Source organism: Amblyraja radiata, chromosome 17 (assembly GCF_010909765.2).
Source record: "Amblyraja radiata isolate CabotCenter1 chromosome 17, sAmbRad1.1.pri, whole genome shotgun sequence".
Lineage (NCBI taxonomy): Eukaryota > Metazoa > Chordata > Chondrichthyes > Rajiformes > Rajidae > Amblyraja > Amblyraja radiata.
In genome coordinates, this window is record NC_045972.1 from 39,238,278 (window position 1) to 39,260,854 (window position 22,577).

Consider the following 22,577-nt stretch of genomic DNA (forward strand, 5'->3'; position numbering starts at 1 on the left):
GAGGCCACTTTACTTTCTTCCCAAAGATAGCAGCAAATAGACGGCATGGCCAGCATGGTGTGGGTCATTGTAGGCAGTACTTCCTGTGGATCCTTCCTGCGGTGGGGAGACCAGGACTCATGATGGACCAAGCAATTATAGTTTTAACGTGTAGTCATCCAGCAGTTTGTGCTAAAGAAGAGAAACCATACATGTTGTTTAACCTTGCAGTAAGTTCAAGGTGAAGGTTACAAGGTCAGTTTATTGTCACATATACAAGTTAAGGTACAGTGAAATTTGAGTTACCATACAGCCGTACTAAGTGAAAAGCAACAAGACACACAACCACATAAAAGTTATGGGCCTGTCCCACATAGGCGACTTTTTAGGCGAGGGCAGGAGACTCTGTGCTCGCCACATGTTCGCTGGTGATTTCTGGTGAGTCTCCTTCATGGTCACTAGGAGTTCCCGCATTCTGGGAACTAGTCACGGCCTTAGTATGGTTGCTGTAAATTTTCAACATGTTGAAAATTTTTCTGCGACCAAAGATTGGTGGCCACGGAAATGATCGATAATCCTGTAGTCATAGATGCAGTTGTAGTGGGGTCGCCATCTAGTTGTAGGCAGTCGAGGTAGTCGTAGGTAGTTTTAGTTTATCGCCTTTGCTGACCGGTCATTTTCATGGGCTCATTGGGGGAAAAAAACCTAAGCAGTAGTTTTCTGAACCAAGGATAACCAACGGGTAATGTTAAATGTCCGCCGAACTTCACAGCTGTGCATCTCTGTCTTATTAAAAATTGTCTGGCTTCTTAAAAGTTGTCTCCACTCCTTCTCCCCCCCTTATCTCTCCCCCCCCTCTTTTAAAGGGCTTACCGTACACTGTGCTAGTCGTCTTAACTACAGCACCAATCTTCCTGTTCATCGCAGTATGTGTCTGTATCACCTTGGTTTTGCACCGTATGAATTTCAGACAGCACTCTCCCGCTTGCCCTGGCCCCCGCCTTTGCGATGTGTTTGTGCGTGTGTTCCACTCTGACAGTCGCCGTTCCAGTTCCCGTTTTTTCAGGCGACTGCCAGCAACTTGACAGTCGGCAGTCTGCTGAAAAATCGCCTAAGTGGGACAGGCCCATTAACATAAACATCCACCACAGTGGATTCCACATTCTTCTTAATTGTGAAATCTTTTCCTAAGCATTCAGGATTTCAGTTGTGAATCGTATCAGTGTGTGCCTCTGTTCCTTTTAAATGTTAACCCAAGTTAAAACATGCAAAGATACAATAGATAATAGACAATAGGTGCAGGAGTAGGCCATTTGACCCTTCGAGCCAGCACCGCCATTCAATGTGATCATGGCTGATCATGGCTGATCATCCCCAATCAGTACCTGCCTTCCCCCCCCATATCCCCTGACTCCGCTATTTTTAAGACCCTGTACTGGAGTAGCTCAGTGGATTGGGCAGCGTCTCAGGAGAACATGGATAGATGATGTTTCAGGCCGGGATCCTTCTCCTGCCCAAAAAGGTCTCCTGAGACGCTACCTGAGCTACCCTATCACTTTGTGTCTTCTTTTGTAAACCAACATCTGCAATTCCTTTTTTCACCAAAAAATTGTCTTTCTTGTATTGTTACTGACTGATCCTTCTCCCCCAGTCTATCTTGTTGCTGTTGGAATCACAGCTCCCATGTTTATTTGCCTGCAAGGGAGCTGCAAAGGACAAGGTGTTTTTTTCCCCCCCCTTGTTCCCTCTCGAGTAACGGGGAACAGAGTACGCTCAAATGGCACATCTGCTCAGTAAATATTTTGGAATATCGACATTCCAGTTCTTGCATAAGCAGGGATGATTAGAGCAGGATGTTTGCTTAAGCCACAGCCAACTCTACTGCATGCTAGAACAGCGATCTGTTACTTGTTCAACTGCGACAGAATATTCACATTACAGTTATCTAACAAAAATAAATTTCATAGAAGACTAAACATGTCATTATATTTGTTTTACTGAGTTCAAGTTTTAAGAAAGAAAGGGATATGTATAAATGATTAAACTGAATACACCACTGCTGTTGGAATTTTTAAACCTGTACCTGTGGGTGCTATTGGTAAACAGTGAGAATTGTCATTGTGTATGTTTGTGGACAACTACAGTGATCTTAAACTTTGTTATTTTTATTGGTTTAAAATACACCTAAACTCTGAAAATCTGGTTTCCTTGTGACTTTGGTAATGTCAGACAGCAGAGTTTCCAGATTGTTCGATGTTACTCTTATTAATATCCAAGCACTTATTTAGTTTATATTTTTTTGCATGTTTCTTGGTAATATAATATGACTTTCAGTGAACTTAGAAAATATAATATCCAAGTACTCTGGCTGCTAACTGATCTACATTCTTGACCGCTGGTGTTTAGAACCGCGCCCCCATTCCATCTGGACCCCTGCTCCAACTATACTCTGGACCCCCGATTCTGGCCCACGCCACACTTGTACTCTGGCTCCCTGCTCACGTTCCAGACTAATGAGTGAGACAGATGCTGGACTATGTGGATTTGCAAACAATCTGATGCCAGTTTATTGAAGTTTTGCTGTAATTTATTTCTTATCCAATATAATCTCTTACAAAATTGAAATGTGCAGATGGAATCCTTACTGCAATGGTTGTCTCAGAACTATGACAAATGGCATGATCGAGCTTTCCTGATTACAGACTGGAAGTTGAACACTTGGTACATTACGACAACAAGCATTGAATTTCTTCCACGTAGAGCAATAGAACTGCTGCCTCACACCACCAAAGACCTGGATTCAATCCTGACTATGGGTGCTCTGTGTGTGGAGTTTGTACATTCTTTCTGTGATGGTCTGGGTTTTCTCCAGGTTCTCCAGTTTCCTCCCACGTTCAAGACATGCAGGTTTGTAGGTTAATTGGCCTGAGTATGTAGGATGATAGAACTGGTGTATGGGTGATCAATGGTCGGTATGAACTCAGTGGGCCGATGGGCCTGTTTCTATGCTGTATCTCTAAACTAAACTAAACTTCAATTTAAAAACTTGCGAGAGTTTGCATTTAATGCTGAGAGTCAGCAAGCAGACTTGCTGCACAATTAAAAGGGGGAAATAATTAGGTTAAAAGAATGTAGGAAATAAATTTCAGAGACGATATTCCAAAATTTGTTATTTTTGAGTTGGGGAGAGGAATGAAGAGGAAGGGAAAGAAAGGAGGGAATGGAGAGAGGAGGGACTGGCAGGACAAAAGGATGCATCTGAACAGTGTTAAACGGGGATCAAATCAGAGACATATAGTCTTGGCTTCTTTTGAAGGCTTAAAGCTTAGTTTGATTCAATGTTTTGAGGCATTGGTGCCCCCCCGGTAGTATGGATCCTGACCAACTAAAGGTGCAATGGTCACATTTTTACACCCCCATCTCCAGGCCAGTAGAATTCGACAGAGACGTCTGCAACCAAGGCTTGTGTTTGAGTTGGCATGTGGCCATTTTGATTTTGTGTCAACCAAGTTTGGAACCTCCTTCTCAATGACCGAAAGCAGAAACTCATCTTTATTGTTTGTCTGTTCCATATTGGTGTAATTTTAATCTGGAAGACTAATTTTTAATCTGGAAGACTAATTCAAGGCTGTATCATTGCTCCAACACTCTACTCAATGTTTCTTGCATGGAAGCTGTACATCACCTTCAACAGGTAGAATGGAACAGGTAGAGTGGAATGGGACCAATAAGAAACTATCTCCAGAACTAAGGTTACTCCAACTTCAATCCTTGACCCAAAGTAGACAGAGGATGAAGACACAAGAAACGGCAAATGCAGAGCATGCACCATCTGCTTAACTGCAAATCAAATTGATACTTCGGAGGCATGGAATACCTATTATCAGCACCTTATCCCACTGTAGAAATATGACCAAGCTGTCTGCTTGATATTCTCCTAGCTACTAGCAGGATGTGAACAGCAGCCATAGTCCTGTCCAAGCCAATATTCCCAGCATTGAGGCCCAGATGGCACACCGTCATCTCCAATAGGCAGACTATGTAACTCGCTAGTCCAACTCCGCACTTCTGAAACTGACACTCTATTTTAAGCATCAGGTGGACAGAGGGAACAACTCAAGAATGGTCTAATTGATTTCTTGGAAGAAATGTAACATTCTTAGTGACAGACGGGAATTTCAATACTGTGATCCACGGAACTGGAGTGGAGGCTCAATTCTGAGCACCGCCTCAGAAGATTGTTCAAATGTTACAAGTGGGCTTCTCAGGTGGGCTACTTCTTAAGAATTTGGATGTTTATAGTTCCGTAGCAATAAAGGAGTCTGTCAGCTTCTTACAGAGATACATTGATGATAGTGGAAATATGGACCTGGACTGGAATGCAATGCTTCCTTAGGCCTCTCTGTCGTCAGTGAATTTGTTGACATGTAGTGGTATCAAGTGGAGTATAAGGGCATGGGAAGGTTTTATTAATGTCACACTGCAGCAGAGCTCCATTGCTGCAGCTAATAAGTACTAATTTGGTCAGGAGATATATTTAGCCTACTGTGAAGAGTGTTTGTATTGGACTGTGTAACCAGACACCTTTCATCATCTTGTGACTAGACTCTTTGTACACTGTGTCTGCATTAATATGTTCAGTTTATTCTAGCTAACAAGTACTGTGCAGTATTTCAGATCTATTATAGAAGGCTGACAATTATAAGTCCACCCGTTAGTTCAAACTTGTGTGCCCTTGATGCTTTTTATAACAACATTGGAACGAATATATGCTTGGCTTTTTTTGGCAAGTGGTTATCCTGAATTAGATGGACTTGGATGTTGCATACATTTGGTTCTTTGCATTTGAACACCTGACTGGGGAACTGTGCAACTAATTGAACCCTAATATACCACATGGATTTGCTGTTGCAATTAATTCTTGGTTTTGGATGTTCAGGCTTAATTTACTGTTTAGCTGAGTTGGGAACAGATTGCTTTCTTAGTCAAAAGACTGTGGCCGAGCTTGATATTTTCAGAGCAGCTCAGCTAAATTGTGAAGTCTGCAGTTAATTGTGTAAATCTAGATAGTAATGTAGTGAGTGAAATCCTGCAAACCATAAAATCCTCCCAAAAATGTATTTGAAAATAAATAATCATTCTGAGGGGATTAGAATCCACAGATACACTATATTGATATATTATTTTTCAATGCTAAAGAAAGGTTGCAGGGAATAATGTATATTCTAACTTAGTTACACTATGATTCTTGAAAAATATTTTAATGCTTATGATATTTCAGCTTTTTAAACAGATGTGCATGTGTTAATCTTTTTATTCTCCTATGCCGTGTGAAAATGAGGTAAAGATTGAGAGCTTTTCACTTTCTTGAGTTACTATGTGAGAGAATTAATCAGCGTGATTGGCTGCTCAATTTACTCGGATGACACCACGGTTGCTGGATGACAGAGCTGTACAGGTGACTCGTGTCGAAATGAAATTAATGTTGAGGAAAGTTGAAGTCCATGCCTTGGATATTGCCAGCGATTGACTCAAAGCTCTATTTTAATTGTCATATTCATTGGGAATGGAACAATTAAATTTTTACAAGCGGCGGTTTTATGGACACATTAAACAAACGAATAAATAATCATTTATCAGATACAGTAAATCAACATAACTGAAATTAATGTTGAGGAAAGTTGAAGTCCATGCCTTGGATATTGCCAGCGATTGACTCAAAGCTCTATTTTAATTGTCATATTCATTGGGAATGGAACAATTACATTTTTACAAGCGGCGGTTTTATGGACACATTAAACAAACGAATAAATAATCATTTATCAGATACAGTAAATCAACATAACTGAAATTAATGTTGAGGAAAGGTGGAATCCATGCGTCGGATGTTGCTAAGCCACAATTCAATAAAGCTCTATTCAGGCAGGATTCTTGTGTTCTTTACTCTTTTTACGAAGTGATCGGTATTTTAAGCCTGGGATATTGGGATAGTCACAGAGAAAGTGCAGATAAAAAATTGCAAGGGTTGAAACTAGGTAGATTAGAGGATTGGGAAATTCATCCCTAACAAATGAGGAGTCCATTCAAGAGACTGATAAGATTGTGGAATAAAATGTTCTTGAATCTAGTAAGTGCTTTTAAGCTTTTGTATCTTCTGCTCAACGGAAAAGGGGAGAAGAAAGAATGACCGGGGTCTGTGTGGGATGTTGGCTGCTTTATCGAGGCTGTGTGAATTATAGATAAAGTCAATGGGAGCGATTTACGCGGTGGACTGGGCTGTGTTTACAACTCTCCACAATTTCTGGGGCAGAGCAGTTGCCATACCAAACTGTGATACATCCGGATTAGATTTGTTCTATGGTGGGTCTGAAGAAATTGGTGAGAGTCATTAGAGACATTGGAGGATTTCATTAGCATTCAGATGAAGTAGAAACGTTGATGTGCCTTCTTAGCCAGAGCATCAGTGTGGTTGGGCCAAGACAAATTGTTGCTTATATTTATACCTCGTAAAGTAAAGCTCTCGACCATCGCCACTTCAGCACAAACGATACAGACTGGTGTCTTCAGACTGATTAGAGTAGGAGGGGAGAAAGCTGCAAAAGTGAGGTCGGGGTGATCAGCGCCTGACAAGTGATAGGTGGATTAAGATGAAGGGGTGGGGTTGGATTGGCAGATGGGTGGAGTAAACAACAAAGGATAGAGTTGAAAATGAGACACAAGGGTATCAGATTATGAGAGAAGAGGAGGAGTAAAATGTAATGCTAGAGGGAGGGAGATAGCTGAAAGGGGACGGGATGGGGAAGAGGGCAAATGAAGAGAAAATGGACTTGTGATGGAGAATTCGAAGGAAGCGAAAGGACTAAGGTTAATGACTGGGGGGGGGGAGGGTGGAAGATGAAGGGAGAAATGTGTGCGCACCATGGTGGAGAAGCACTGGAAAGAGAGGGAGGTGGGGTGTAGGGGTGTATTACTTGGAAATTGAAGAAATCAGTGTTCATACCTTTGGGTTGTAAGCTGCGGAATATGAGATGTTGTTCCTCCAGTTTGCTTGTGGCCTCAGTGTGACCAAGAACAGAACAGTTGCAATTGGTGAGATCAAGCTTGAACAAGATGGCCGTTCTGCCGAATACTTGCGCTCTCTTTGCCAAGGCCCACTGGATCCTCCAATAACCGTTTTAACTCCCTTTCCAATTCCTATATTGACCATACTGTGCACATATTTCTCCCACCTACCCAGTCGCTCTGCTCTTTTCCTCTTCCTCCCATACTCATCTCCCATCCCTGAGTATACCATTTCTCTTTTATCTCCCCCTCCCACCTATATCCCCCCCCCCCCCCCCCCACTCTAGCTTTATATTTCACTCCTCCTGGGAGCTGATAATGAACAAATGTGCAGGAGTAGGCCATTCGGCCCTTCGAGCCAGCACCGCCATTCAATATGATCATGGCTGATCATCCACAATCAGTACCCCGTTCCTGCCTTCTCGCCATATCCCCTGACTCTGCTGTCTTTAAGAGCTCTATCTAACTCTTGAAAGCATCCAGTGAATTTGCCTCCACTGCCTCCTGAGGCAGAAAATTCCACAGATTCACAACCTTCTGTGAAAAAGATTTTCCTCATCTTGTTCTAAATAGCTTACCCCTTACTCTTAAACTGTGGCCCCTGGTTCTGGACTCTCCCAACATCGGGAACACGTTTCCTGCCTCTAGCGTGTCCAAACCCTTAATACTACATGTTTCAATAAGATTGCCTCTCATCCTTCTAAATTCCAGAGTATACAAGCCCAGCCGCTCCATTCTATCAACATATGACAGTCCCGTCATCCCGGGAATTAACCTCGTGAACCTACGCTGAAGGTCAACATGCCATTCGCTTTCTTCACTGCCTGCTGTACCTGCATGCTTACTTTCAGTGACTGATGAACAAGGACCCCTAGATCTCATTGTACTTCCCCTTTTCCCAACTTGAGACCATTCAGATAATAATCTGCCTTCCTATTTTTGACACCAAAGTGGATAACCTCACATTTATCCACTTTAAACTGCACCTGCCATGCCTCTGCCCACTCCCCCAACCTGTCCAAGTCACCCTGCATCGTCATAGCATCCTCCTCACTGCCACCCAGCTTTGTGTCATCTGCAAATTTGCTAATGTTACTTTTAATCCCTTCATCTAAATCATTAATGTATATTGTAAATAGCTGCGGTCCCAGCACTGAGCCTTGCGGTACCCTACTAGTCATTGCCTGCCATTCTGAAAGGGACCCATTTATCCCTACTCTTTGTTTCCTGTCTGCCAGCCAATTTTCTATCCATGTCAGTACCCTACCCCCAATACCATGTGCTCTAATTTTGCCCACTAATCTACTATGTTGGACATTATCAAAAGCTTTCTGCAAGTCCAGGTACATTACATCCACTGGCTCTCACTCGTCCATTTTTCTAGTTACATCCTCAAAAATTTCCAGAAGATTAGTGAAGCATGATTTCCCCTTCGTAAATCCATGCTGACTTGGACCGATTCTGTTACTGCTATCCAAATGTACCGCTATTTCATCTTTTATAATTGACTCCAGCATCTTCCCCACCACCGATGTCAGGCTAATTGGTCTATAATTCCCTGTTTTCTCTCTCCCCCCTTTCTTAAAAAGTGGGATAACATTAGCTACCGTCCAATCCACAGGAACTGATCCTGAATCTATAGAACATTTATAAGCATGTTGACACGACAACGTAACAAATAAATACACAATAATCAATAAACTACAAATTATCAGCAATACTAGGGAACCGGACGATAATAGTGTAACCGAAGTACGTAGATTGGGCTTGTGTGGTTCAAGAGCCTGGGTTGATCAAGATAGTTGATGGGAAGATGTTATCTTGAAACTGAAGGCAACAGTTCTCGGGCTTCTCTACCACTTTTCCGATCGTAGCACCAAGATGAGAGTGTGGCTAGGATGGTGTGGGTCTTTGTTGATTAGCTATCTTCCTGAAGCAGTGCTTCCTGTAGATCCATACAAGGACTTTGTTTTTAGATGGAATGAGGGGAAAGAGCTAAGAATGAACACTTGGGGAAAATAAGACTTCAACTTGTGCAAACTCTTCCACGCCCTAAGGATGTCCTAAAAAACTTAACAACCAATGAAGTTAGCCTAGAATTATGGCCACTATTATAATGTTGAGAACATGGGGGGGAATTTGTGTTTTAACCTAACATACAGCAGTGTACTGATGGGCATTCAATATTTTTAAATGATTTTGAGAGATAAATATTGACCATTCACCAGAATATTACATTCTTCAATATAATGTTATGGGTTTTATTATGTGTACACTGGAGAACTAGTCAGGCCTTGATTTAATTTCTCGAATTCAATATTGTATTGTTCCCTCAATACTGCACTGGAGCATCATCCAGATTTATGTACCCAAGTTGCTGGAATAAGACTGGAATCTACATCTGCAGAGACAAGGTTGCTATCAACTGAGTGACATCTGACATTTGAAGTAGCCTAGGTTTTTTATGGAGCATCTTTTGTGCCTCAAGTATTGCCTTTTATAGGGTACTTTGTATACCTGCCCTGTCAACTTAAAATGTCTCCATTTATTGGAATGTGTTTCTAATGGATGTTGTGCAATAAACCTATGTACTCTAGGGTGAAAGTGAGTGAATGAAAGGAAAATAATAAATCTTACTGTTTCATGAAATTTCTCTCCCTCTCTGCACCTTAAAACGAATTTGCTTTCTTTCCCTGTTATGATGAAGGTTTTTCAACCGAAATTTAATCTTGAAAATGGTGAATTTATACTGCATGGGTACACAAAAATGCTGGAGAAACTCAGCGGGTGCAGCAGCATGTATGGAGCGAAGGAAATAGTCAACGTTTCGGGCCGAAACCCTTCTTCAGACTGACTCAGGGTTTCGGCCCGAAAGGTTGCCTATTTCCTTCGCTCCATAGATGCTGCTGCACCCGCTGAGTTTCTCCAGCATTTTTGTGTACCTCCGATTTTCCAGCATCTGCAGTTACTTCTTAAACAATTTATACTGCATGATTTACATCAATTGACAGGTTGTTCTTTTAACTGAGCAGCAACTCCAGCTAGCTGCCAAGAGTAAAATGGCAATTATTAACAGTAATAATACTTTTTATCCAATCTTGTTTGTTTAATGGAAACGCATTTAAATTCTTTCTTGTCTCTGTTCTGTGTTTTGCAGGTTGGGACAAACATTCATATGGCTACCATGGAGACGACGGACATTCTTTCTGCTCTTCAGGCACAGGACAGCCATATGGTCCCACTTTCACCACTGGAGATGTCATTGGTTGCTGCGTCAACCTCATAAACAATACCTGCTTCTATACAAAGAATGGCCACAGTTTAGGTAAGCTGATACTTGCTGCATACGACTTGAGGGCTTATGCACATGATGCTTACCTCACACTTCTATCCTTATTAAAGCTGTGATTTTCCTTTCATTCTCAACATCGTACAGATCTTTTTGAGGGTCTGGAATTTGCTTCTTAAAAAGGTGATGGAGGCAGAGACTCTCATAACATTTTTCACACAGAGAGTGGTGAATCTCTGGAATTCTCTGCCACAGAAGGTAGTTGTGGCCAGTTCATTGGCTATATTTAAGAGGGAGTTAGATGTGGCCCTTGTGTCTAAAGGGATCAGGGGGTATGGAGAGAAGGCAGGTACAGGATACTGAGTTGGATGATCAGCCATGATCATATTGAATGGCGGTGCAGGCTCGAAGGGCCGAATGGCCTACTCCTGCACCTATTTTCTATGTTTCTAAGTTATGGGATGCAACACGGTGCTGTCTGTGTGGTGTTTGACATTCTCCCTCCGACCATGTGAGTTTTCTCCGGGTGCTCCGGATTCCACCCACATTCCAAAGATGTGGTAATTGGCCTCTGTAAATTGCCCCTCATGTGCAGGATACAAAACTGGGATAACATAGAACTCAATGAATAGGTGGTTGATGGTCAGTGTGGACTCAGTGGGCTGAAGGTCTTGTTTCCAGGCAGTATCTCTGAACACGTTGGCTCTGCATTTGGTAGAGTTTAGAGAGTGAGGTGATCTTATTCAAATGGGCTTGACTTGGTAAATGTTGGGAGGATGCTTCTTCTCATGGGACAGTTTATGACCAGACGATGCTATCTCAGATGAAGGCAATGCCTATTTAGGATTCAGATTAATAATTTCTTCTCTCAAAGGCTTCCATTTTTTTTGCAAATTCATTACCACATAAAAGACTGAAAGCTGAGAAAATCAATCTGGGAATCAAGGGTTATGCAGAGAGGCCAGTAAAGTAGATTTGTGGAAAATTGGATCAGCCAAGACGTTATTGAGCAAGTTTGAGGGGCCAAATTGCGTAATTCTTTCCATTTCTTTTTTTTTTTTTAATTAAAAATTTTATTAGAAGCAATGTACATGCATCTTAATCATAATTTGCAACATATTACATTTCTTGTACAACTTTTATTTTTTCTCGATATTTAAGCTATAATCGAAAAAGAGAAAGGAAAAGCGAGAAAGAAGAAAAGAGTGAGGATAGTAGTGGTGTGTAGTCCGCAGTAGTTGCCGTTAAGTGAATGATACTGGTTAAGTAGACTGCGTGCTTGAAAATGTGGGAAGAAAAGAAGAGAAAAAAGGCCCCACAGAAAAGGGGGGCCTTAAGAAAAGAAAAAGAAAATAAGTAAGGAATCTAAAAAAGGTAAGGCTAAGCAAGAAGGAAAGGGAATATGCCTAATTCATGACGATTCACACCCATCACCTAATTCTAAAATAATTATCTTTCCATTTCTTATGATCTTAAAAATCATATGACACCTCACCGATGTGATATTAAATATGATTTGATGGTGAGCTGCACAAAAACATACTATGGCTAATGACAAAAAAGTGAAAAGTGGTCCGATTTATACAGTTTTACAAAGAAAGAAAGAAACAGAGGCAAAGAGAGAGTTCCTGACCTTGGAGTCATGGCAGTTGAAGGTTGGAGTGATTAAATTTGGGGATGATCGAGAGGCCAGAATTAGATGAGTACATCTCTAGAGGTCGTTGGTGGAGCTTGTAACTAGGAACAGATAGGCAGTGGAAATCTGTTCATATCCGAGTGGCTATGTATCTGTCTGTGCCGGGTGGTTGAATGTCAGAATAGAAAATATATACAAAACTGCAAAAACTTTTCATACATTCTCAGTGTCTGTACAATCAATAGTCTACACATTCAACAGAGTCATACTCAGTAGTGTTGGCACCTATCTTTATACAAACACCATGCTACTCATGTGGCCCCTTTTCATGTTCATAAGTGATAGAAACATAAAAAATAGGTTAATGGGTTGGCCATTCGGCCCTTCGAGCCAATATGATTATGGTTGATCATCCAAAATCCTACTTTCTCCCCATATCCCTTGATTCCGTTAACCCTAAGAGCTATATCTAACTCTTTCTTGAACACATTCAGTGAATTGGCCTCCACTGCCTTTTGCAGCAGAGAATTCCACAAATTCACAACTCTCTGGGTGATAGGTGCAGAATTAAACCATTCGGCCCATCAAGTCTACTCTGCCATTCAATCATGGCTGATCTATCTTTCCCTCTTAACCCCATTCTCCTGCCTTCTCCCCATAACCCTTGACACCTCTACTAATCAAGAATCTATCTATGCCTAAAAAATATTAATTGACGGCCTCCACAGCCTTCTGTGGCAATGAATTCCACAGATTCACCACCCTCTGATTAAAGAAATCCCTCCTCTCCTTCCTGAAGGAACGTCCTTTAATTCTGAGGCTTTGATCTCTGGTCCAAGACTCTCCCATTAGTGGAAACATCCTGTCCACATCCACTCTATCCAGGCCTTGTTTGAGGGGATATCCCTCCATTTGCATGAGGGGTGTCCCCTCCGGACTCTGTCCCTCAATGTCCAGCAGCGGAAGGACCCTGGACTGTGGTCCTCCCTCACAGAGCCTCAGCATGGGCCATTCGGCAACATTCCCTTGCAACCATCTTGCTGTCCTGAGAAACCAGCCAGTTTTGGGGAGACCATCAAGTTTTGGGCAGATCAAAGAGCATCTTCCACCAAGTTGATGATTTTCCAGCAACCCTTGATGTTCTCCGAATGTGGTCCTGGGATCATCCCGTAGCATCAGAGAGTCCTTTGTTACGGAGCTGCTCAGGATGCAAGGGCCCTTGCAGTGTTCTCCAGACCCTCTTGGCAAATCCACACAATGTGAAGAGGTGGGCAACCATCTCTCCATACCAGACGTCCCGAGGGCAGCCTGCATTGGTGGTAAGACATTGAAAGTACAGGAAGGATCTGACCTAGATGCCCACTTTCACCGCCAGCCAAACAAGGTCTTGTTGTTTGTTGATGAATTCAGGCAATAAGGCATTTCATAATCATAATCGTAATTTATTAGCCAAGTATGTTTTGCAACACGAGGAATTTGATTTGCCAAACAGTCATACCAAAAAAGCAACAAGACACACAGCTACATAAAAAACATCTGATAAACATCCACCACAGCGACTCCTCCACATTCCCCATTGTGATGGAAGGCAATAAAGTCTTATCTTCTTTCCTCCTTTTCTCCCGCGGTTGGGGGAGTCGAACCATTCGCAGTTTGGGCAATCGGAGCTCCTGCAGCCAGTGATCGGTGCTCCTGCGGCTTGGGGCTCCGACTGTGAACTCCAGGATGTTAAATCCGCAGGCTCCCGTGGTTGGAGCTCCCAAAGTCGATCCCCAGCAAGTGGCCGCCAGCTCCATGATGTTAGGCCGCAGTGCAGACGGAGAAATGATATGGAAAAAGTCGCATCTTCGTCGAGAAAAGAGATTTTAAAAGTTTTCCCCACCCCCCACCCCCACATAATGCAAATCTAAAGTTTCACTAAAGCATACATTTTACAACAAAAAACAACAAAGAAAGAAAAAGACGAAACGGCATTGGCGAGGCAGGCATCGTTCGGCAGCACCTGGTGGTCAGTTTTGCAGTCTACTCGGGAAACCACGCCGCAGGATTCATCGAATCCTAGTTTTGCAGTGCCTGTGGGATGTTCCGTGCTGACCACTGCCCAATGGACGTGGTCAAAGATGTTAGTCTGGAAGAACCTTTCCACAAAGTTGCGGTCGTGCGGCGATGTGCAGCTGACTGGCACATTACGTGGCAGTGGTTCTAGGCCCACGTTTTGCAACACCGGGGACAGCTAGAACCTCGGCGGATAATGATACTTGGTGCTCACGTGCTTTGGCTCCATGCATTCAATGGTCTCATATTCAGTAGTGTTTGCATCTATTTTTACACAAAACACCCATGCCACTCATGTGGCCCTCGCCCCTTGTGTGAGGGGATATCCAGTCTCTTGTTGCGGGATATCCCCTATGGACTTTGCCCCTCAATGACGAGCAGCAGTAGGACCCTAGATCAAAGTAAGGGCGAGGTTAGGCATGCTTTTGCCTCCTTGTGCATTGTGACCCGCCGGACCCACTCTATCTTTGATTATGGAGTGTAATATTACGCATTGACATTCATTATTCACTCATATACAGGCCCCAAACACGGGTGAACAAAACGAGGAAGACTGACTGAACTTTATTGCCTTCCATCACGGTGGTCACTGTGGTAGATGTTTGTTAAGTTCTATCGTTCTTTTAATTGTGTTGTGTTCTTTTAATTGTATGGCTGCATGGTGACTCAAATATCACTGAACCTTAATTGGTGCGTGTGACAATAAATGTGAATCTGAATCATGCAAGACCATCCTTCCAAAGCAAAACCACCACCTCAACTTTCCTTAAAAACTAATTTGGAATTATTTTAACTGAGTAATGTTGCTATTTACCAGAGACCTGTACAGGATAATTGCCTCTGGAGGAACCAGTGGCCTCTTCATCATCAATCTAAATTTATCAAACTTAATATTAAACAAAAGTACTGTGGCTTCTTGGAATCTGAAATAAAAACTGAAAATCTGCCCACAAAGTATTTAGTCAAGACATTCGCTGTTATGTAACCATGGCGGATAAATGGAATTAAGAAACAGATCAACCATGATTTAATTGACTGGTGAAACAAGTTCAAGGGCTATGTAGCCAATATTTCTCAAAATGTATTTTAAACAAGCCTATACATTGATTTCATAAAAGCATAAGATGGCACGTGCTGTATTTTCCTCCCGCTACCAATTCAGCAGAACACTTTTGGTTTCCTGTTGAGAATTCAGTACTTTTTCATTGAAGTTGTGGCGTTTGCTTAAATTCTATTATCATTACGCCCTATTGAAGTCACTGAACGTACTGTATCATCCAAAGAACAAGCAAACACTAACACTGTAGCTTTTGCAGAGCTCCCTCTGCTGCCTGGAATTGGATGTTGCAACACTGTTGGGATTTTGGCAGCTGCTTGAACCAGTATCATTTAGAGAGGAGGAAGTAATTTGAATTATTTTAATTCATCCACCCATAAAACTCCTTCACGTCAATGCTCAGTAAGATTCAGATGGTTTACATTCACTTTTCTAAGAATTTTACAATAGTTTTAAAACGATATGTAGAAAGGAACTGCAGATGCTGGTTTATACTGAAGATAGACCCAAAGTGCGGAAGGAAATCAGCGGGACAGATAACATCGCTGGAGAAAAAGGATGGGTGACGTTTCAGGTCAGGACCCTTCTTTAGACGCTGCCTTCTCAGAATCTGAAGAAGGGTCCAGATCCGAAATGTCACCCATCCTTTTTCTCCAGAGATGCTGCCTGACCCGCTGAGTTACTCCAGCACTTTGTGTCTATCTTCAGCTTTACAATTATGTTTTATTCATTTGAATTAGTGCCCAAATTGTTTGCTGTTACAAATTTACAAGATATCATTCTATTTTCATTTTTACCATACTTTTAACTTTCTTGTATATCCCAATAAAATTTCAGGCATATCCTTTCCAAACTGGGAAAAACAAAGTTTTCCCTACCTTTCAGATGTCAAATGTGAATTAACTTTGACTTCTCCCTGCAGTACTTCATTGTCTTATTTAATACCTCAGCAACCAGAAAAGAGACACAGTACACAATTCAATCTGACCAGAACCTCCTCCAGTTTGATTACAATTTCTGTTGACGTAGGTTGTATTATTTTGACTGTTCAATTCAACGCTTCATTGGTTGCCTCTCCACAATGATTGAACAATTCAACCTCGACTCTACAATAGGTCATGAGTCTTTCTGAGCTTTATGCTTGAGCTATTTCAGTACTATTCATAGGGTATGTGCATGACCTATTTGTTCTCTGTTCATTTATTATTGTGTGCACTAAATTTTACCTGCTAACAAGCAGTAAGAATACAACAAACAAAATACTGAGCTTACACCTCATCTGATTAAAAAGAACATGAAGAAAATGGAAAATTTCAAAAAAATAAAACGGGTGGGGGGGAAAAAAATCACCAAATGAATCCAGTCAACCTGTTTTACTTTTGTTGGTGATAAATGCATAATGGAGTTATTTATGCTGAGATCTAATTCTTGGTTATTTCTCCATATAATGTTTAATATTTAGTTATTTTGTACGCTGCTTTCTGATTTCCTGTGAAATATGAAGATCAGCCAGGACCATAAAAAATTGTTGCACATATCTGGTTCTTCTAACATTGTTAAAATCTAGCTCAGTGCCTCCTTATCATGCATAATTTTACTTGAGTCACAATAATAGGTAGTTAAAATAAATAAGTTTGTAAGAGCAAGTTTAACTTGCAAGATTAGAACCCTTGAGCTGCATAGAAAGGAATTGCCACAACCTGGGATGTAACTGATGACAACATTAGGATTATTGTAATATCTTCATAATGGAAAGGGTATAGTGTCAGAACCAGTGTTGAGTCAAGCAAGCCAACAAGGATTTGGTACTGTCTCATAAATTTGCTGGAAAGAATCACTGACTACAAATGAGTTTGTGAGAGTAAGCAAGGTTGTGGCTTCTGGTTTCCAAATATTCAATTTCTCAAACTGGTAGTGAGACAAATGGCATTGAAGGGATCAAGACAGGGAATTGTTAATAGTATCAGTTAACATAGAGCAAAGAAGGGAAGTTGGATAGTCAGTTGTTTAGTGACAACGGTCTCGCAGGGTAAGTCATGATCACGTGAGCAAGTTAATCTCGAAAGTGCATGAGGATAAAAAGGAAAGAGAATGGTAAAAGATACAAAGACTTGGCTGTAACGTGCTTGTATTGAATATCTGAACTGGAAAAAATATTTGCAATACACGTATTAAGAAAACATTACAGGATACTAACTTAACAAGTCTATTTTGTAAACCACAACAAACCCGTTATACTTCACAACTTTGTTATAGTCAACATTTTGCATTTCCTTTCAGAAGGTCACATAAAAGGATTGTAGATGAATGATCTTTCGGTCATAAATCATCTTTGTTCATCGACACACATTTCTTAAGAGGGCATCTACTGACATACTTAAGACAACAACTATTGAAGTAATGAGTAGCTAGCTGATACAGCTGAGTGAATACTTGTATTGATTATGGGAGTAGGTTGTTTACCCCTCAGTTGGCGCAAGTTTTCAGATTCTTCACTAACCCTATTTTAACAGCATGATTCGCACGATAGAGATAAAAAGTTGGAGTAACTCAGATGGTCAGGCAGCATCTCTGGAGAAAAGGCATAGGTGACTATTTGGGTCGAGATCCTTCTCCAGACTGAGTCGGGGAGAGGGAAGCAAGGGATATAGTCTAGTATATAGATATAGAACAAATTAATGAAAGATATGCAAAAAGTAACAATGATCAAGGAAAAGTGGAGCCTACAATGGTCCATTGTTGGCTGTGGGCGAGGTGATAACGAATTATGCAGACGGTGAAACTCAACAGGACAACGATGAAACTAGTACCATGTGATTCTCATGATATCAATCTACTCTGGTTTTGATTATCTTTAATTTGAATATCTCCAAATTATTTTTTACTGGTTGTTTTGTGATCTAAGCTCTTATGAAAGAAGCTGTTTAGATAATTTTGAACATCCTGCAAATTTTAGCAGGTGTACTGCATTACTGACAGATTACAGACTTGTGCTCAATTATATGTAAATTATGGAGTTCAATGTTTTTTACTGAGTACTTGTCGTATTGATGCTGAGTTTAGAATTTAAGGACAATTGAATAAATCTTCAAATACCTGAATGCCCGATTGCAAGAAGAGCAACAATTTAGGGCCTTTTTTCCCCTGTGTTTATGTTGAATTTAGATGGGCAAAAGATGAAAGATTTTACATGGTGCCTTTCTGCATTTTTTCAAAAAATGTGCATATTACCACAACATATAAAGCAACTTTTTCCATGAGATTGTAACAAAATCTGTAAAAGCATATTAAACGTTGATGATGTTAGCTATCTGAGGAATGTTGAATAGCTTGCAATAGAATAAGCTGCCCTTAAGATTGGTGGCATACGGCCTTTGAGTCTGTGTGTACACCGTACAGGTAGAACACATAATGGTCGGCAGCAGCTAAACAGGTATTCGCACCTTAAAGGGCCTGTCCCACTTGGGCGTTATTTGCACGTCACGCAGATGGCGCGCAAAGATTTTGTACATATCAAAATGCTGGGGCGCCGCGCATGACCGTGTCACTGCCTACGTCACCACGCACCATGCGTGCATAATGCATGCATCACATGCGCGGCACAACTCGTGCGCCGTGATGCGTAAATGATGACGCGTGAATTACACGCAAATGACGCCCAAGTGGGGCAGGCCCTTTAGTCTTCGCAATTTATTTTCCTCTGTGAAGGATAGTTCGGGCATGTACTTTATCTCTCTCTACCAGTATTTCAGTATAATCAGTTAGCAGAAAGCTTAATGGAATGTAAAGGCAATCAACAGCTTCCATATTTTCCTTTCTTCCAAACTGCTGACCAATTTTATAGAATTCTCTTACCACATACATTTGAGGTTGGCCAGAGCCTATGAAAAGTTTATTAAAGAAGCATGTGGAATCTTCAGTTTTAGAATTGGTCCCTGGTGTTATAAAACAATGAACCTCTGCTGAATCTAAACAAACGATAAGGCTGCATCTGGACCACTGTGTCCATATACAGGCTCTGCATCTTGGGGTCAGCTGAGAAACTGCAGATGCTGGAAATCTAAAATAAAATTGAAAACACGGAGAGCACTCAATAGGTCAGACAGCATCCACGGAAAAGGAAAGGTTTCCGGCAATTTGTTTCCGGTAAAAAGTTAAAGGTTTTAGGTAATTTGACCCTTCAGCAAATCTTCTACCTGAATCGTTAATTGTTTTTATAGAGGAAAAAAGCACAAAGTGCTGGAGTAACTCAGTGGATGATTCTGTGGAAGACATGAACAGGTGATGTTTCAGGTTGGGACCCTTCTTCAGACTTTTTTTATGGAAGCAGCCCAATCTGCTGAGTTCTCCAGCATTTACTATTTTGTTTTATTTCAGATCACATTCAATGCATCATTTTAGAACATAGAACAGTACAGCACAGGAACGGGCCCTTCGGCCCACAATGTTTGCGCCGAACATGATGCCGAGCTGAACTGTGGAACTTCATAAAATATTGGTTATTGGAATAGTCAAGTAAAATGGGCTGGCACAAATCATTATTTTCTGCAATTACAGTATTTCTAAACTGTAAGGAGCAGGCCATTAGTGTCAGACATTGCAGATGCCATATGATGATACATATTCAATCCCCCAATCCATTGTGTTGTGAATCCTGTCTGCAGTGTGAATAAAAAGGCTTTCCTCTTGTAGGGAATGAGTTTGAGTCCTACCCAGTCACTCCAGAGCAACAGCAGCAAGAGATGACAGTACAAACGTATCTATTGGTCAGGAAGTAAGGATATTACTTGTGATACTGCAGTATCTTGTCCATTTCCTCAGGATTAACTTGTGTACAAAGAGAGGGTGAACTTTCTTGTTAAGTATGGTTTTGTTTGAGTTTCTCAAGGATAAGCTCCCAAGAAATTTTAGCAGTTTTATATGGACGGTGTTAGTTTTACTAGATATAGTGCGCACACACATATGTCAAAAGTAATGACTGTTCCTCTCTGTCAAAGTGAAAAAGGCCTTGCCAATTATCGAGGATAGGTTTTGTTGTAAGTTTTAGGCATTGATAAAGAGTGCCATCTTGTGACAGAATTCTCAAATGTCAAATGTCCAAACCATGACCCACTGGCCAAAACTAGTTCACTGTGATTCGTAGATTACCCCATTAAAGAGCCCCTAATATTCTACTGCAAATGTGCTGCGAGCAGTAACATTTCCTCTGGGTTCATTTGCATTTCAGCAGATTATTTTGGTGGATTGTTAAGGAAGTGATCAGGCCAATGAATGTGGGTCAGAAGCAGGCAGGTGATGGTGGGTGAGATCAGGACAGAAGTGTATAGGGTCAGGGAAGTGAATAGAAGATGCTTGGGTCAGGTCAGGTAAGGTAAATATTCAGGAGAGTACTGAGGTCAACTGTAGCTAGAGGAGGTAGATGCACATGAGTAAGGAAAGATATTTTAAACATGTACCAGTAGAGAAAAAGATAGATGCTGCAGACTCTCCTGCATCAGTCCAAAGAGGTAGAACACCGTGACTAATGCTGGAAGCAGGCCTCAACTCTGATTAAGATCTGCTTCAGTCTTCACATGGGTCTCATAAGGACAGTAAAATTCTGCTGAAATAATATTAAAGAAGCTGTTTGACATTCATGAATATGCCTGGCTGAGTCGGCATGTCGCATACTCGAAAGTGCCCAAAGCAATCTAATTTGTGGTTTCTACTTTGACATGAGAAACCTAAAATTGTAAACATCCCAATCCATGTTTCAGATTTCAGGTATAAAACATAGAAAATAGGTGCAGGAGGAGGCCATTCAGCCCTTCGAGCCAGCACCGCCATTCATTGTGATCATGGTTGATCGTCCCCAATCAATAACCCATGCCTGCCTTCATTGCATCTGTGAATAATTATTAATATCTTTTGTCTCTGTTTTTTTTTCAGGAATAGCATTCACGGACCTGCCTGTAAGTATTCACAATTTTTTCCTAATAAAACCTTAAAAAATCATAAATAATTCCCATAAACATTAAAGCCAATTGTTACCAAAGAGATTGGTTGTATTTGTGATGGGTCTTGTAAATGTCTTGAAATCCAAGTATACCATACTGATCTCGGTCATTGCCTTCGGCCACAAGAGTTGCATTTCTCCACTACTTGGAAATTATAGCAGTACTTCATGTACTTTTAATTTTAGCTTTAAGTTCCTAAAGTTCTGCTTTAATCCCTGTGCCATAATAATATCAAACCAAATGTAAAGGCAGAAATGTCTTGCTGGTAATCAGGCAATTATTGTAATTTTTTTAATGGGCATAACATATTAATATTTATGATTGAATTTTTTCTTGTAATACTGGAGGTGTTGCTAAATTTTCCCATGGTAAATTTTCACGTGTCCTTAAGTATCACCGTAAAGCAGCACACTGTGCATTTGCATTTATATCATGTATACAAGAAACAGTGTTTCTTGATATGAGTGATATATAATTCCGAGTTAGCTGCAAGAGAACTGTAAACAAACCTGGGCTAATTATTTTAAAAAATCACAATCCTCAGAGGATTTGCATGCTAGAAAATAGCCTTGCAGCTGCATGTACTAACTGAAACAATGTAAATTATAGCTGTCCTCGCCCAACATTTAATCAGTTTACTTTTCAGCATATTTAATTGGAATTGGAAATCATGAGCTGGAGCCCTGTTTGATATCCCTTTCGTTGTGCCTCAGCATTCTTGATATATACGGACTAATTGTGTCATCGTCATAATCAGCTGAGCCTGGCATTCAATATGACATTGCATCACAAAAGGTGCTGCGTTAATACCCTGAATTACCGGGGGGCCTGACGTAGGATTTGAGTGCGTTTAAAAGCATTTAGGAAATCTCTGCTTGCCACATGAAATTGGAGTTTTTAAAGTGTTCGTCTCATTCTATGGTATAATTGACTCGGCCTCAACGCTGATTTAAGACTTGCGAATTCTTGATTGCCAAAGTGAAACAGAGCAATTTGTTATTTTGTTTATTGCAACCTCGTTGCTGTTTGAGATGTCTATGCTTTACTGCAGGTTTTAAACACTGAGGAAACTCCAATTAGTTTAAAGTTTATTGTCATGTGTACCGAGGTACAGTGAAAAGCCTTTGTTGCGTGTTAACCGGTCAGCAGAAAGACTATACATGATTACAGTTGAGCCATCCACAGTGTACAGATGTACAATTACTTGCCACTAACTAATTATGGAATCTGCAGCCAACCAAAACAGTTTTTGCTTTATCTCCAGAAGCATACATATGCTCATTTTATGCCTGGCTGATTAATTGCTTAGCCTCCTTGTTTCCCAGGTGCCCCATATATATCGGCAGTGAAGCAATCCCACAATTAAATCCTATTTTGGCCAAATCAATATATTCCAATAGTTTTTTTATCTGACATATGGTCTGCTAGCATTGGGTATACAAACAGATTTGTCTTCTAGAGGGATAATAAAGGAATAAAGAAAACGTATTTGAAGCTCAGTTT

The 22,577-nt window shown here is 40.9% G+C and overlaps 1 protein-coding gene across 6 annotated transcripts in view; it reads left to right on the plus strand.

Annotated features, from left to right (window-relative positions):
- Nucleotides 1-22,577, plus strand: part of ranbp10 (RAN binding protein 10) — a 126,410-nt gene that overhangs the window by 61,876 nt on the left and 41,957 nt on the right. For all 6 annotated transcript variants that reach the window (XR_004414537.1, XR_004414536.1, XR_004414538.1 and 3 more), the window contains exons 4-5: nucleotides 10,199-10,366; nucleotides 21,007-21,029. Coding sequence is in view for 3 of the 6 variants with exons in the window: in XM_033036265.1 (XP_032892156.1) it covers nucleotides 10,199-10,366; nucleotides 21,007-21,029 (191 nt within the window). In the remaining 3 variants the exon portion in view is untranslated. The remainder of the gene's footprint in view (nucleotides 1-10,198; nucleotides 10,367-21,006; nucleotides 21,030-22,577) is intronic.